The sequence below is a fragment of the Bombina bombina genome, chromosome 11, assembly GCF_027579735.1.
Source record: "Bombina bombina isolate aBomBom1 chromosome 11, aBomBom1.pri, whole genome shotgun sequence".
NCBI classification, from domain to species: Eukaryota; Metazoa; Chordata; class Amphibia; order Anura; family Bombinatoridae; genus Bombina; species Bombina bombina.
The window spans coordinates 160,563,570-160,582,118 of NC_069509.1; the positions used below are offsets into that span (position 1 = coordinate 160,563,570).

Below are 18,549 nucleotides of genomic sequence, written 5' to 3' on the forward strand. Positions count from 1 at the left end.
AAACTAAATGTTTGCAATAACCTTTCATTATTAAATGTGTTATATGAGGTATTCTACATCTACTGTGAAACTGCACTGATTGTAAAAGTTCTTATCAAAATAGTGGAAACAGAACACCAATTTTTCTTTCAGTGGGGCACGGAGCAACAGACTTGCCAAGTCTCACCAAAGTCCATAAATTTCAAAGAACTCCAGCCACCAATTTCTTTAAAAGACCTTTATTCTTTTGTCTTGGGTCCCATTGATAATACAACGTTTCAAGCCAGCATTAGGCTCTTAGTCATGTACACTTTAGTTATACAGGTTTCTGCTACTTATACCTGCACCTGTTAATCATTCACCTGATGTTAATTAACCCATTCCATAAAGAACACAACTATTGCTATTGCAACAGTGACATCTTGTGGATGAAAAATATAGTACATCACTGTTTTTATTCTGAATATTTTCCAGTGTTCTTTTGTGGAACGGATAAACACCATCCGCATATTATTAAAACATAAAACCTATATACAATTTAAAAAGAGGAGCATAAAAACATAATTTATGTAAGAACTTACCTGATAAATTCATTTCTTTCATATTAGCAAGAGTCCATGAGCTAGTGACGTATGGGATATACATTCCTACCAGGAGGGGCAAAGTTTCCCAAACCTCAAAATGCCTATAAATACACCCCTCACCACACCCACAATTCAGTTTAACGAATAGCCAAGAAGTGGGGTGATAAAAAAGTGCGAAAGCATATAAAATAAGGAATTGGAATAATTGTGCTTTATACAAAATCATAACCACCACAAAAAAAGGGCGGGCCTCATGGACTCTTGCTAATATGAAAGAAATGAATTTATCAGGTAAGTTCTTACATAAATTATGTTTTCTTTCATGTAATTAGCAAGAGTCCATGAGCTAGTGACGTATGGGATAATGACTACCCAAGATGTGGATCTTTCCACACAAGAGTCACTAGAGAGGGAGGGATAAAATAAAGACAGCCAATTCCTGCTGAAAATAATCCACACCCAAAATAAAGTTTAACGAAAAACATAAGCAGAAGATTCAAACTGAAACCGCTGCCTGAAGTACTTTTCTACCAAAAACTGCTTCAGAAGAAGAAAATACATCAAAATGGTAGAATTTAGTAAAAGTATGCAAAGAGGACCAAGTTGCTGCTTTGCAGATCTGGTCAACCGAAGCTTCATTCCTAAACGCCCAGGAAGTAGATACTGACCTAGTAGAATGAGCTGTAATTCTCTGAGGCGGAATTTTACCCGACTCAACATAGGCAAGATGAATTAAAGATTTCAACCAAGATGCCAAAGAAATGGCAGAAGCTTTCTGGCCTTTCCTAGAACCGGAAAAGATAACAAATAGACTAGAAGTCTTACGGAAAGATTTCGTAGCTTCAACATAATATTTCAAAGCTCTAACAACATCCAAAGAATGCAACGATTTCTCCTTAGAATTCTTAGGATTAGGACATAATGAAGGAACCACAATTTCTCTACTAATGTTGTTGGAATTCACAACTTTAGGTAAAAATTCAAAAGAAGTTCGCAACACCGCCTTATCCTGATGAAAAATCAGAAAAGGAGACTCACAAGAAAGAGCAGATAATTCAGAAACTCTTCTAGCAGAAGAGATGGCCAAAAGGAACAAAACTTTCCAAGAAAGTAATTTAATGTCCAATGAATGCATAGGTTCAAACGGAGGAGCTTGAAGAGCTCCCAGAACCAAATTCAAACTCCAAGGAGGAGAAATTGACTTAATAACAGGTTTTATACGAACCAAAGCTTGTACAAAACAATGAATATCAGGAAGAATAGCAATCTTTCTGTGAAAAAGAACAGAAAGAGCAGAGATTTGTCCTTTCAAAGAACTTGCAGACAAACCCTTATCTAAACCATCCTGAAGAAACTGTAAAATTCTCGGTATTCTAAAAGAATGCCAAGAAAAATGATGAGAAAGACACCAAGAAATATAAGTCTTCCAGACTCTATAATATATCTCTCGAGATACAGATTTACGAGCCTGTAACATAGTATTAATCACGGAGTCAGAGAAACCTCTTTGACCAAGAATCAAGCGTTCAATCTCCATACCTTTAAATTTAAGGATTTCAGATCCTGATGGAAAAAAGGACCTTGTGATAGAAGGTCTGGTCTTAACGGAAGAGTCCACGGTTGGCAAGAGGCCATCCGGACAAGATCCGCATACCAAAACCTGTGAGGCCATGCTGGAGCTACCAGCAGAACAAACGAGCATTCCTTCAGAATCTTGGAGATCACTCTTGGAAGAAGAACTAGAGGCGGAAAGATATAGGCAGGATGATACTTCCAAGGAAGTGATAATGCATCCACTGCCTCCGCCTGAGGATCCCGGGATCTGGACAGATACCTGGGAAGTTTCTTGTTTAGATGGGACGCCATCAGATCTATTTCTGGAAGTTCCCACATTTGAACAATCTGAAGAAATACCTCTGGGTGAAGAGACCATTCGCCCGGATGCAACATTTGGCGACTTAGATAATCCGCTTCCCAATTGTCTACACCTGGGATATGAACCGCAGAGATTAGACAGGAGCTGGATTCCGCCCAAACCAAAATTCGAGATACTTCTTTCATAGCCAGAGGACTGTGAGTCCCTCCTTGATGATTGATGTATGCCACAGTTGTGACATTGTCTGTCTGAAAACAAATGAACGATTCTCTCTTCAGAAGAGGCCAAAACTGAAGAGCTCTGAAAATTGCACGGAGTTCCAAGATATTGATAGGTAATCTCACCTCCTGAGATTCCCAAACTCCCTGTGCCGTCAGAGATCCCCACACAGCTCCCCAACCCGTGAGACTTGCATCTGTTGAAATTACAGTCCAGGTCGGAAGCACAAAAGAAGCCCCCTGAATTAAACGATGGTGATCTGTCCACCATGTTAGAGAGTGCCGAACAATTGGTTTTAAAGATATTGTTTGAGATATCTTCGTGTAATCCTTGCACCATTGCTTCAGCATACAGAGCTGAAGAGGTCGCATGTGAAAACGAGCAAAGGGGATCGCGTCCGATGCAGCAGTCATAAGACCTAGAATTTCCATGCATAAGGCTACCGAAGGGAATGATTGTGACTGAAGGTTTCGACAAGCTGCAATCAATTTTAGACGTCTCTTGTCTGTTAAAGACAGAGTCATGGACACTGAATCCATCTGGAAACCCAGAAAGGTTACCCTTGTCTGAGGAATCAAAGAACTTTTTGGTAAATTGATCCTCCAACCATGATCTTGAAGAAACAACACAAGTCGATTCGTATGAGATTCTGCTAAATGTAAAGACTGAGCAAGTACCAAGATATCGTCCAAATAAGGAAATACCACAATACCCTGTTCTCTGATTACAGACAGAAGGGCACCGAGAACCTTTGTAAAAATTCTTGGAGCTGTAGCTAGGCCAAACGGCAGAGCCACAAACTGGTAATGCTTGTCCAGAAAAGAGAATCTCAGGAACTGAAAATGATCTGGATGAATCGGAATATGCAGATATGCATCCTGTAAATCTATTGTGGACATATAATTCCCTTGCAGAACAAAAGGCAAGATAGTCCTTATAGTTACCATTTTGAACGTTGGTATCCTTACATAACGATTCAATATTTTTAGATCCAGAACTGGTCTGAAGGAATTCTCCTTCTTTGGTACAATGAAGAGATTTGAATAAAACCCCATCCCCTGTTCCTGGACTGGAACTGGCATAATTACTCCAGTCAACTCTAGATCTGAAACACATTTCAGAAATGCTTGAGCTTTTACTGGATTTACTGGGACACGGAAAAGAAAAAATCTCTTTGCAGGAGGTCTAATCTTGAAACCAATTCTGTACCCTTCTGAAACAATGTTCTGAATCCAAAGATTGTGAACAGAATTGATCCAAATTTCCTTGAAAAAACGTAACCTGCCCCCTACCAGCTGAGCTGGAATGAGGGCCGCACCTTCATGTGGACTTAGAAGCAGGCTTTGCCTTTCTAGCTGGCTTGGATTTATTCCAGACTGGAGATGGTTTCCAAACTGAAACTGCTCCTGAGGATGAAGGATCAGGCTTTTGTTCTTTGTTGAAACGAAAGGAACGAAAACGATTATTAGCTCTACTTTTACCTTTAGATTTTTTATCCTGTGGTAAAAAAGTTCCTTTCCCACCAGTAACAGTTGAAATGATGGAATCCAACTGAGAACCAAATAATTTGTTACCCTGGAAAGAAATAGAAAGTAAAGTTGATTTAGAAGCCATATCAGCATTCCAAGTTTTAAGCCATAAAGCTCTTCTAGCTAAAATAGCTAGAGACATAAACCTGACATCAACTCTGATAATATCAAAAATGGCATCACAGATAAAATTATTAGCATGCTGAAGAAGAATAATAATGTCATGAGAATCACGATGTGTTACTTGTTGCGCTAAAGTTTCCAACCAAAAAGTTGAAGCTGCAGCAACATCAGCCAAAGATATAGCAGGTCTAAGAAGATTACCTGAACACAGATAAGCTTTTCTTAGAAAGGACTCAATTTTCCTATCTAGAGGATCCTTAAACGAAGTACCATCTGACGTAGGAATAGTAGTACGTTTAGCAAGGGTAGAAATAGCCCCATCAACTTTAGGGATTTTGTCCCAAAATTCTAATCTGTCAGACGGCACAGGATATAAATGCTTAAAACGTTTAGAAGGAGTAAATGAATTACCCAATTTATCCCATTCTTTGGAAATTACTGCAGAAATAGCATTAGGAACAGGAAAAACTTCTGGAATAACCACAGGAGCTTTAAATACCTTATCTAAACGTTTAGAATTAGTATCAAGAGGACTAGAATCCTCTATTTCTAAAGCAATTAGAACTTCTTTAAGTAAAGAACGAATAAATTCCATTTTAAATAAATATGAAGATTTATCATCATCAACCTCAGAGACAGAATCCTCTGAACCAGAGGAGTCATCAGAATCAGAATGATGATGTTCATTTAAAAATTCATCTGTAGGGAGAGAAGTTTTAAAAGATTTTTTACGTTTACTAGAAGGAGAAATAACAGACATAGCCTTCTTTATGGATTCAGAAACAAAATCTCTTATATTATCAGGAACATTCTGCACCTTAGATGTTGAGGGAACTGCAACAGGCAATGGTACTTTACTAAAGGAAATATTATCTGCTTTAACAAGTTTGTCATGACAATCAATACAAACAACAGCTGGAGAAATAGCTACCAAAAGTTTACAGCAGATACACTTAGCTTTGGTAGATTCAGCACTTGACAGCGATTTTCCTGTAGTATCTTCTGGCTCAGATGCAACGTGAGACATCTTGCAATATGTAAGAGAAAAAACAACATATAAAGCAAAATTGATCAAATTCCTTAAATGACAGTTTCAGGAATGGGAAAGAATGCCAAAGAACAAGCTTCTAGCAACCAGAAGCAATAAAAAATGAGACTTAAATAATGTGGAGACAAAAGCGACGCCCATATTTTTTCGCGCCAAATAAGACGCCCACATTATTTGGCGCCTAAATGCTTTTTGGCGCCAAAAATGACGCCACATCCGGAACGCCGACATTTTTGGCGCGAAATAACGTCAAAGAATGACGCAACTTCCGGCGACACGTATGACGCCGGAAACGGAAATAGAATTTTTGCGCCAAAAAAGTCCGCGCCAAGAATTACGCAATAAAATGAAGCATTTTCAGCCCCCGCGAGCCTAACAGCCCACAGGGAAAAAGTCAAATTTTAAGGTAAGAAAAAATGGTCAAATCAAAATGCATTATCCCAAATATGAAACTGACTGTCTGAAAATAAGGAAAGTTGAACATTCTGAGTCAAGGCAAATAAATGTTTGAATACATATATTTAGAACTTTATAAACAAAGTGCCCAACCATAGCTTGGAGTGTCACAGAAAATAAGACTTACTTACCCCAGGACACTCATCTACATATAGCAGATAGCCAAACCAGTACTGAAACGAGAATCAGCAGAGGTAATGGTATATATAAGAGTATATCGTCGATCTGAAAAGGGAGGTAAGAGATGAATCTCTACGACCGATAACAGAGAACCTATGAAATAGACCCCTTAGAAGGAGATCACTGCATTCAAATAGGCAATACTCTCCTCACATCCCTCTGACATTCACTGCACGCTGAGAGGAAAACCGGGCTCCAACTTGCTGCGGAGCGCATATCAACGTAGAATCTAGCACAAACTTACTTCACCACCTCCATCGGAGGCAAAGTTTGTAAAACTGAATTGTGGGTGTGGTGAGGGGTGTATTTATAGGCATTTTGAGGTTTGGGAAACTTTGCCCCTCCTGGTAGGAATGTATATCCCATACGTCACTAGCTCATGGACTCTTGCTAATTACATGAAAGAAATCCCAATATCTATAAAGCCACAGTAATAGGGGTCAATGTACATAATACATTCTCATCATCACAAAATTGTCATACAGAAAAAATAATCATACAGAAAAAATAAAGAAATGTACATTTCCAGAGAAAACCTGCTTTTAAAGAAAAATATTCTTCAATCCTTTTGCTGATACATGACCAACTGTTATTATCCTTAAATTGTAGTGTCTATACTCATGATATGTTTTCTTAGCTTATCTATATGGAACGCTAGATAAATAATTTAAAGTCAACAAAACAGACTCCAATCAAAGTCTTTGTTTAGGCCCTTAGGGGTCAGGCAATCTAATTTATGTATCCCTAAGGGCCTAAACAAAGACTTTGATTGGAGTCTGTTTTGTTGACTTTAAATTATTATTTAAATTATTTATCTTTATTTTATTGGGATTTTATGCTCCTCTTTTTAAATTGTATATAGGTTTTATGTTGTTTTAATAATATGTGGATGGTGTTTATCCATTCCACAAAAGAACACTGGAAAATATTCAGAATAAAAACAGTGATGTACTATATATTTCATCCACAAGATGTCACTGTTGCAATAGCAATAGTTGTGTTCTTTATGGAATGGGTTAATTAACATCAGGTGAGTGATTAACAGGTGCAGGTATCAGTAGCAGAAACCTGTATAACTAAAGTGTACATGACTAAGAGCCTAATGCTGGCTTGAAACGTTGTATTATCAATGGGACCCAAGACAAAAGAATAAAGGTCTTTTAAAGAAACTGGTGGCTGGAGTTATTTGAAATTTATGTAAAAGTTCTTATGTTAGAGGGCGGTCCACGGTCCTGTGTTTGGTACTCCGATCGCACCTGATCAATCCATGTATGTTTGTTTCAATGTTTGCACTGTTAAGTTTATTAAGAAAACTCAATAAAAAGAAAATGTATGCTTACCTGATAAATGTGTTTCTTTTTGACACGATGAGTCCACGGATCATCTTAATTACTAATGGGATATTCACCTCCTGGTCAGCAGGAGAAGGCAAAGAGCACCACAGCAGAGCTGTTAAATAGCTCCTCCCTTCCCTCCCACTCCAGTCATTCGACCGAAGTTAGGAAGAGAAAGGAAAAGCCAAGGTGCAGAGGTGTCTGAAGTTTACAATAACCCAAACCCTGTCTTACAAGAACAGGGCAGTCCGTGGACTCATCGTGTCAAAAAAGAAACAAATTTATCAGGTAAGCATACATTTTCTTTTCTTTTTTAAGACACAATGAGTCCACGGATCATCTTAATTACTAATGGGATCCAAGCTAGAGTACACAGATGATATGGGAGGGACAAGGCAGGGAACCTAAAAGGAAGGCACCACTGCTTGAAGAACCTTTCTCCCAAAAGCTGCCTCAGCAGAGGCAAAAGTGTAAAATTTGTAGAACTTTGAAAAGAGTGTGAAGAGAGGACCAAGAGCTGAGTCAGCCATGGGAAAACATCTTTTTAAATATAGGGAGTGCGGACTTTCATTCCTTATAATTTACTGGGCACACTAGGATAGATTACACCAGTCGTGTCGGAGTCGCCCAGGGTAGCTAAAACCTCCTAAAGTAATAAATGGAGGTGTTAAAACTAAAAAACTGAAAGAAAAACAACTTCAGATCAAATAAAGATATTATTCCATCTGAGTCTGAGAATTCTCTCCCAGATAATCCCGAAGTATCGTCCTCTTTCAGGTAACAGGGAAGAACCATTCAGAATAGCAATTACTGAATCAATCAATTTTCTATTGTCCTAAATGAGTGAAAATAATTCCTCTAGTAATGTATGAAATGCAGTGACTCCAGGTGGAGTGTGAGAGGAAGCGCAGGGCACTGCAAAAACTTTATTTTTTGTGTGCTCTTGTTCCATCCTAAGTCACAAAGGATGGATTAAACAGATAAACAGCTGAAATTCTTTTAATAAAGATTAATATATATAAAAAAAGTCACTGTTTCTTTAAATTTTAAACTAACTTTTTATCTTTGTGTGCAAAAATGAACCAGATTAGCACGCACATATCGCAAAACCTATTTACACCTCAGATAAATCTTGCAGAGGTGCCCAACCATCAGTACCTCATACAGAGGAGAGATTTTCACAACATCAAAAAGATTTACTTGACCGCTTGGGCAGCAGAGGTTACCCCAAAAAAGTAATAAACAGGGCTGTGAGTGAAGTTCAGGGTATGGATCGTAAATCCATGTTAAAAGGGAGAAAAAACAACAACAAAAAACTGATGTCTAACAAGGTTACCTTTGTAACCGATTATAGTACTGAGTATGAGGCAATATGTGACATTGTGAGAAAACATTTCAAACTCCTTGTGGCGGATGACAGGCTTATTACCTGTGTGGCTGAAGGTATAAGATGTTCTTACCGCCGCAATAAAACATTGGGCAATTATTTATCACCCACGGTCTTAAGCAGTCCTCGAGCCACACTGAGTTCATGGCTAACATCTAAAGGTATGTTTAGATGTGGGAGCAGCAGATGTAAACCCTGTGACTATGTCATTATATCAGACACATTTACATCTACAGTCACTCAACGCACATTTGATATTAACTATTGTCTAAACTGTACTTCGCAGTATGTCATCTATCTCATTACTTGCATTTTGTGCAATGTCCAATACGTTGGACTCACGACAAGAAACATAAGATCACGGATCAGGGAACATCTGTCCACAATTAGAGTAGGGAAATCATCTTCACCTATAGTCCAACATTTTTGCATTAAACATGACAAAGAGGCTTCTTCTTTTAGATGGCAAGCCATTGACTTTATACCGCATCCCAAAAGAGGTGGGGATAGACAAAAACTTCTTGAGAAACGTGAGATGCTGTGGATTTTTAAACTTTCCACTAAAGTCCCTCTTGGACACAATGCTGAGTATGATTTAATTAACTATTGGGAGTAGCCTATCTGTATGTATACATACATGTATGAAAAATAATCCACACTTGTGTAGCATGTTTATCTCTTGCGTCTGATATATATGCATGCGTGTGTGTATATATATATTTTTTAGGCACACACTTAGGTTTATTCTTACATGAGGTCTATATCTACTCTTAACATTTGAACTACTTCTATTTCTTATATATATTAGGTAATTTCATAAATTCCACATTCATAATAATATTAGCAGCTGCCAATGTTCTGCTGGTATACTATGTGTCTTATCCATGTGTGTATATATGCATGTACGTAATTTAACAAACATCTGTATAGCAAGCTTAGTCTTGTGTCTGATGTGCGTACATGCATACGTATATATATTCTTAAGCTCATACCTATATAACGCTTATCTTTGTTCTAATCATTTGAACTACTACTGTTTTCATATATACAAGGCATCATCTTAAAGTCTATATATATATATAGTAGTAACATTTGCCTATGTTTCGCAGGTACACCTTATATAAATGCTGTTATTTTTAGGTTCTTTCGATATTGCTGGTATCCATGTGTATTTGACTTTAACATATACAATTATATATTGTTAATTGAACAGAGGCACTCTTGCAATAGCACTTAAGGAGTTTCCTTATTTGAGCTCTTAACCAATTAGGGCTAAGCACACCCTTTTTAAATGAGTATGCATGTAACTTATTCAGCAGTAGTGATTACGGCGCACAGCCGAAACGCGTATACTGTATCTTCTTGTTGTACCTCTTTCCCTCCATGGACTGTTTTACTTATTTTGCATTAATAAATGCTAAGTTTTAACTTTATCAACATTGTTGCTGCTTAAGCCTCTTTATTTGGTTGGATGCCTCATACTAAAATGTTATACAAACTCATTGACACTTAGAACTTCATGTTACTATACAGATCCGGAGCGCCCTCACTTTACCTCTCCCTATCAATAACGTAGGCAAAGAGAATGACTGGAGTGGGAGGGAAGGGAGGAGCTATTTAATAGTTCTGCTGTTGTGCTCTTTGCCTCCTCCTGCTGACCAGGAGGTGAATATCCCATTAGTAATTAAGATGATCCGTGAACTCATCGTGTCTTAAAAAAGAAAATAAATTAAAAAATTTAAAAAAATAAAAAAGACCCAATCCTCAATCATTTAGAAATCAGTTCTCAATATATTAGTCTTTTAGTATAAAGTCTCCAAATAGGTCCAGACCATCCTGGAAGTGGTCACATGTATTTGTTCATCCAAACAGAACGCGCTGTCAAAACCACTTGTTTTCTTATTCAAGTCCGATCACATGGTATGTAACATCCAAAACTGGTATTTTACAGACTTCATATATTGTCCATCAAAGCTGTATCATGAATGTGCATTCACAATACAATATTTCATTGCATTTTTTTTACTTGTATTACTAATGTAGACATTTTGTCAAACATTTGTTTACTAATGCTGTTATATATCAGTTATCCTATTCATGCAGAGACAAAACTATAAATGAAGTCTGTAAAATACCAGTTTTGGAGAAGCCTGATTGGATGTTACATACCATGTGATCGGATTTGAACAAGAAAACAAGTGGATTTAACAGTGTGTTCTGTTTGGATGAACAAATACACGTGATCACCTCCAGGATGGTCCGGACCTATTTGGAGACTTTATACTAAGAGACTACTCAATTGAGAACGGATTGCTTACCGATTGAGGATTGGGTCTTTTACATTTCTTAACTAGTTTGCAATAGGATGATTAGTTTATTTTCACCCAATTAAAATAAAGTAAGAGTAAGAGGTTGGCACTGTGAGGTCATTTAGCAGTTAAATGGGAACGTCTAGTCAAAATTAAAGTTGCATGAGATAGGGCATGCAACTTATTTTTATCATCAAATTTGCTTTGTTCTCTTTTTGAAAGCTAAACCTTGGTAGGTTTATCAACTGATTTCTAAGCTGTTAAAGGCTGCCTCTTATCTCAGTGCATTTGGACAGTCTTTCACAGCTAGACAGCACTAGTTCATTGTGCTCACTCCTGTGAAGTTATTTATAAGTCAGCACTAATAGGCTAAAATGCAAGTCTGTCAAAAGCACTGTGATAAGGGGGGGGGGGGGTCTGCAGAGGCTTAGATACAAGATAATCACAGAGGTAAAAAGTATATTAATATAACTGTGTTGTTTATGCAACACTGGGGAATGGGTAATAAAGGGATTATCTACCTTTTTAAAAAATAAAAATGTTCAAGTAGACTGTCCCTTTAAACACAAGCTCCTAAGACTAACAGTAATTGTTTATACCTTATAGATGCTGAAATCTGTTCTAGCAATACAGTTTACTACATAAGAATTGTATTGTTCGTAACAGAGTCAATGAAGGTTATAAACTCAAATAGACTGATTCCAGAATATATCATGTTGCTAACGACAGTTATATAATTTAACTTAGGAAACGTACCTTCACAGCCACAGATCCCTCTCTTTTTTCCATCTCTCCTAATAGCGCAGATAGCAAGGAAGACTTTCCACAGCCTACTTGGCCAACAACTGCAATCAGAGAGCCCTCTGGTATGGAAACACTAATTCTGTAAAAAATAAAAATAAATAAATAAGCTGCGCCATTACAACCTCTGTGCTGAGCTGTTTGAGTTTTAAGCCCTACTGTATTCCGTTTATCAGTGAGAAACGCACAGATCTTATACATAAATATATTTCACCTGGCTATTAAAACCTATATAGGGGCTTTATTTAAAAGAGGTGTTCCTGGGCTTTAAAACTAGATGAGCTGTCGATTGGTGGCTGCACACATATGCTTCTTGTCATTGGCTCTCCCACTGTGCTCAGCTGGCCCCCAGTAGTGCATTGCTGCTCCAAGTTTATTATTAATAATAATAATAATAATAATAATAAGATTAAAATTGGAGATTTGTTTAAAATTGTATGCTCTAACTGAATTACAAAAGAAAAAATGTTGGCTTTTATGTACCTTTAAGACACATGTAAACTCTTGAGTCTACCTCAGTATGCAACAAAGCTAAGTTTCATCAAAGGATACCATTTAATTTGTTTTACTTTAACAGCTCTTAAATAAAAAAGTATTAGTGTTAAGATATTCCACATTCAACAAATCTACAACAAAAACTAGGAATAGAAATCAATCAATAGAAATCAATTACACAAGGGGTGAGAGGCATTCGATGGAAACCAAATCTTACTCTTTCAGCGAGGGAGGATCATTCCGGGACCACGAGAATGTGGCATCTCTTATGGATACAATGCTGCCTTCAGCTAGGAAGAAACATAATATTTTAATTGGGTGTATGTCAATGGGTAAGCAAAATATATATCTATACCAATTTTATATAAGGGCTTTTTTTATATACAGAGGATTTCTCAAGGAGCATTAGGATAACAAAAAGACTGGCAATACCTGTGAACTGAAAATGCATGTTGAAAATAGAACGGAAAAAACTTAAAGGGACACTTGACCCACATTTTTTCTTTCGTAATTCAGATTGAGCATGCAATTTTAAGCAACTTTCTAATTTACTCCTATAACCAATTTCTTCGTTCTCTTGCTATCTTTATTTGAAAAAGAAGGCATCTAAGCAAAGGAGACAACCAATTTTTGGTTCAGTACCCTGGACAGCACTTGTTTATTAATGGGTGAATTTGTCCACCAATCAGCAAGAACAACCCAGGCTGATCACCAAAATGGGCGGGCATCTAAACTTCCATTCTTGCTTTTCAAATAAAGATACCAAGAGAATAAAGAAAATTTGATAATAGTAGTAAATTAGAAGGTTGCTTAAAACTGCATGCTCTATCTGAATCACGAAAAAAAACATTTGGGTGCAGCTTCCCTTTAATAAATCAGCAAATGAGCAAGAGAGAAAACTGAACTTACCATTTTTAGGGACATCTCTGATTACACTGTCAGGATCAAGTTCTTCATGAGATAGGAAAACTCTTAGACGTTTTAATGAAACACTTGTCTAGAGGATACAAAAACAAAACAAAACAAAAAACAATACATAAAAACTATAGACACGTGATGACTGTAGCTAAATTAGGCAAATTACGGGATCATTTACATATAGTCCCAACTGCTTTATGATTTATTTTTATTCTGGAAGAGGAATGAAACACTATTTTATTTTACAGCAAACAAACAAATTATAAAAGTTTCAATGTTTTAAACTTGTTTTTATACCAGAATTTTTAATTTCTTAAATTAGAGACAGATCACTTCAAATTCATAGTCACAAGGTTGTGAAATTAAAGGGATATGAAAACGCAAAAATTGTCTTTTGTGATTCAGACAGAGCACACCATTTAAACAAAGTTTTCGATGTACTTATTTTATCAAATTTGCTTCGTTCCCATGGTATTTTGCTGAAGCGATACCTAGGTAGGTGTCTAGAGCACTATATGGCAGGAAATAGAGCATGTGGATGCGCCTGAGCTTACGTATCTACTTTTCAACAAAAGATACCTAGAGAATGAAGAAAATTTGATAAAAGAAGTACATTAGAAAGCTGTTTAAAATTACATGCTCTATCTGAATCATGTCCCTTTAACAAAAATGGAGGGGGCATGTGAACTTCCCGGCGATATCAAGAAGCTGGTGCACACCAAAACTCGACTAAGAATTAAATAGCACTCTACAACTCCCCTGTCCTCTCTTGCAGAAAAGAATCCATTAAGGACAATAATAGTAACATCTTCAGCAGAGCACCTCTCTCCACCCTCCATGAAACGAGGCAAAGAACTACTGGGAGGGTAGGGGAAGTGGGAGGGATATTTGATGCTTTGCTTGGGGTGTCTGTCTCCTCCTGGTGGCCAGGTGAAGCATTTCCCAAAGGTTATGAATGGTTTTCCTGGACTCTCACTGCCATTAGAATAAAAAATGCTACCTCTTATGAGCATAAGCTCCAAAACATCTAAGGGACCCATTTATCAATGCAGAAGCAGTTGGGAACCTATCCGCTAAGCATTGCAGTAAGCGAGCAGTATCTGCTGCCCACAGTTATTGCATAAGCAAATGCAATCACGTCCTCTACTTTCAAGCCACCAATAACGCAAGAGTAGGCGTGTCAATTAGGGATAGACCAATATATCGGAGCAGACGATTTTTAGGGCCGATATTTGGAATTTCTGAAATATTGTATCTGCCAGAAACTTGCAGATATTACCGATATGGAGCAATTCAAAAGAAATTTAGCTCTGTGTACTTCAGGGAAACTATGTAGTTTTAAGTGACACAAATCACACAAATCATCTATAGCACATATAAGATGGACATAGCATCTAATAATAAATAGCACTGATAGAGTCCAAGCCCAGGTGTTCCTGGGTGCTCAGTTACCGACTACCATACCACCAATAGCAGGTCTGTAGATGGACTTGCATAAACAAACATGTATGATTTGTGAAATGGAAAATGAGATCTTTACACATGTATAAAACTGCCCATAAGTGACATAATAAACAAACTTATAGCCCACTCCTCGGTACCAGGGAAGGTATTTGCAATCCAGTAAATATATGAGCATATTAAAAAAATAAAGCGAATAAATAAATCTAGCACTGATATTACAGCATGTCCTTTCTTTCTCTGTTAAGTGGCAGAGCTACGATTACAGCCGCTGGCCGAAACATGTCAGTATTTCAATGCTCATCTGTGCTGTGAAATCCTTGCTGTAACCTCCTTGGTTATTTTAAACACTATGTGGGACTATTAAAGAAACTGTTTTTATTATGTAAAGCCTACGATACCCTTTGATCCTTGCATATCTTATATATATATATATATATATATATATATATATATATATATATATTATTTTTTTTATTTTTTTTATTATTATTATTATTTTTGCTTTACTTTTAACCCTTATCTGTAAGTGTACCAAGTGAGTGTGTTTTTAGTGAAGTGGCAGCAATATAAGAAAAAAACAGAAGCTGTTTAACAGGAGAATATGCCGAAATGTGTTGCTTTCTGCACTAGAATGTTTTTCTACTTAACTGGGAGTACTGAAGACATTGTGTAGTGTCTAGCTTTGCAGTAGTGACTTAAATTTAATTTTATATGAGTGTGCCATTTAAAAGGGATTTATGCCATGTTCTATGTTTTGAGAAGCAATTCAATACGTTAATTTTCAAGCACTTTATTTTTCCCAGTTGTTTACTTTTAATGTTTAAAATATTAATAAGCATATTCAGTTTATACCAGATTTGTGCAGAAATTGTGTTGATTTTTAAAAACTTTAAATGTACAGAATATCGGCCCCTGTTATCGGCCTGAAAGGGCGTCAATAATCCGTATCAGCATCGGCCCTGAAAAAACGATATTGGTCTAACCTAGTGTCAATCATCTCAGTCAGGTCCTTTGAGGTGACAGAAAGGTTAAAAAGCAGCAGTCTTCACATAGATCATGCAGTTCTAAGAGACTTTCTAATTTACGCCCATTATTAAAATGTACACAGCATTTTTAAATGCACACTTCTGGAGGCACCAGCAAATGCTGACATGTGCAAGAGTTCACAGTGCAAGACTTTTTTGATTAGAGAACAGTTCAAACCATTAGTGCACAAACAAAAAATTAGTTTTAAAGTGTGTGGCCCGGAGCGTGGGGTATTAGAATGGCACGGCTAGATTAAAAGGTAAGTTACAGCACATCTCCATTAGAAGTAATCAATTAAAGTCCATCTAAAATATTTCTTAGATTACGGACCAAATTTTAAAACATGTCAAGTTTACCATCACATTGATGGTCCTTAAATGCAACTCTATGTATTGAAGGTTGAGGACATTGTCATCACAGAGAGAACAAGACATATGCCATTAAAAAGGATGAGATGATCATAGTTGATAGAAATCCTAGGCATAGATGTAATGTTTCTAAAGGCACCTAGGATTTTTACTTCTAGGTCGTAACAGTTCAGATGTTCCTAAACACTTTTGACACTCTGCTCCTCGATATTATTACTCTCTCTATTTTAAAATAAGTTTTTCAACCCCAGGGATAAGAGTACCTAAAAAACATAATTTATACTTACCTAATAAATTATTTTCTTTCCTGGCATGGAGAGTCCACGAATCCATTCAATTACTAGTGGGAATTCAAGTCCTGGCCACCAGGTGGAGGCAAAGAACACCTTCAAAGCTTCAAGTATCCTCCCATAACCCACAATCCCCAGTCATTCAGCCGAGGAATTATGGAAAGAGAAGAAGAAGAAGACACAAAGGGTATAGAGGTGCCTGAGGTTTAGAAAAATGACAAAAAGTTTTACAAATAAGGGCGGGTCGTTGAATCTCCATGCCATGATAGAAAAGAATTTATCAGGTAAGAATAAATGATGTTTTCTTTCCAATGGCATGGAGAGTCCACAAATCCATTCAGTTACTAGTGGGAACCAATACCAAAGTGTCAGGGTGCCAGGAATCAGACTGAGACGAGAAGTGCAAAAATAATCACACCTTTATTAATAACAAAAAAATAATAAAAAGTCCACAAGTCAAATAACAAGCCAGGAGTCAAAACCAGAGCTCGTAGTCAGACGAGCTAAGTCAGGAGCCAAAGCGAATAGTCAGACGAGCCGGAATCAGGAACAAGGAAAACAGCAGAGTCAGGAACAAGCCAGGGATCAGGAACCAGGAAGAACTTCAGACAGCCAGGTAATACACAGGAACTCTCACAAAGGCAAAGCATACTGAACAGAGGCCCTTTAAATAATAAGTGATGACATCACAATTCTGAGACTGCATCCTGTCTCACACAGATGATGCACACCTGTCTGGCCATAAAAGGAAGTGCAGGAAATGAGCAGCATCCCCCACAATCCACCAAAGTCAGCAAGAGAGGTGAGTAAAATGGCTGCCAGCAGCACATGGCAAACACAGAAGGGAAAAAACCCTGACACAAAGCAAGAGTCCACAGAATGCAAGGGAGGGATACACAAGACAGTCAAACCTAACAGCCCTAGTGAAGTGAGCTGTCATTTTCTCTGGAGGCTGCTGTCCAGCTCAAAAACCAATCGAATAACACTTCTCAACCAGAAGGAGAGAGTAGAAGAAGTGGTCTTCTGCCCCTTCCGTTTACCAGAAAAGACAACAAAAAGAGCAGAAGGTTGACTAAAATCATAGAATGTAAATAGAACCTTAAAGCACGTACAACATCCAGATTGTGCCATAACCGCTCCTTCTTAGAGGAAGGATTAGGACAAAATGAAGGAACAACAATTTCTTGGTTAATATTGGACAATAACTTGATATCAACAGAATGCATAGGCTCAAATGGAGCCTGCTGCAGAATATTAAGAAACAGATTAAGACTCCAAGGAGGAGCAACTGACCTAAACACAGGCTTGATTCTAACCAAAGCCTGGACAAAAGATTGAACATCTGGCAAAATTGCCAGGCGCTTCTGCAGAAGAACTGACAGAACCGAAAGCTGACCCTTTATGGTAGTGACTGATAAACCCTTCTTCAAACATCACCTACAATGTTACACAGGAAAAGAATGACTGGAGATTGTGGATGATGGGAGGATACTTTAAAGGATTACTTTCTGTTATAATTTTTAAACTAAACAACTAACATATTAAAGTTAATAAACATTAATTAAAACCTACTGACCTATATTTTCTCCAAAACGAAGTTTCATAACGTTCTAAAAGTTATATCTTTTATTCGCCGATGATGTCACGTTATCCTGCCCACTATTTTCAGCACTGAGTGTTCAAAATACTTAAAGCAATAACTTTGTGTTTAAAGCGCCATTTTGAAACCTAGGTATTGTAAACGGATTGGTACAGAGCAAAGAATACCCACAGAGTGGTTTTGGAAAACAATTAAATTTGCAGACAAGATTTCTGATATACGGTAGAGATATGTTAATGAAATGCTATTGATAAAAAGCGTATTTGGGTTAGTTAGTTAGTAACAGGCATAGAAAATATTTACTTACAGTGGCCCTTTAAGCTTTGCTGGGGTGTTCTTAGCCTCCACCTGGTGGCCAGGAGTTCAATTCCCACTAGTAATTGAATGGATTTGTGGACTCTCCATTCCACTGGAAAGAAATACTTTTTTCATGAAAATCACAAATGTGTCAGTTCTGAAATCCTTTAAATACTTCAAAAATTCATACAAAAACTGTAAAATTGTAATTTGTTTTTTTAAGAACTAAAAGGGTCAGCAGTAAATAGATAGTAGTATTACAGTCA

General features: G+C 37.2%; 1 protein-coding gene across 3 annotated transcripts in view; it reads right to left on the reverse strand.

Annotated features, from left to right (window-relative positions):
- The window catches only part of ABCC1 (ATP binding cassette subfamily C member 1), a 465,761-nt gene that overhangs the window by 139,285 nt on the left and 307,927 nt on the right, over positions 1-18,549 (reverse strand). For all 3 annotated transcript variants that reach the window (XM_053695266.1, XM_053695265.1, XM_053695264.1), the window contains exons 14-16: positions 13,230-13,317; positions 12,538-12,610; positions 11,781-11,907 (exon numbers count right to left, since the gene is read on the reverse strand). In XM_053695266.1, the coding sequence (XP_053551241.1) occupies positions 11,781-11,907; positions 12,538-12,610; positions 13,230-13,317 (288 nt within the window). The remainder of the gene's footprint in view (positions 1-11,780; positions 11,908-12,537; positions 12,611-13,229; positions 13,318-18,549) is intronic.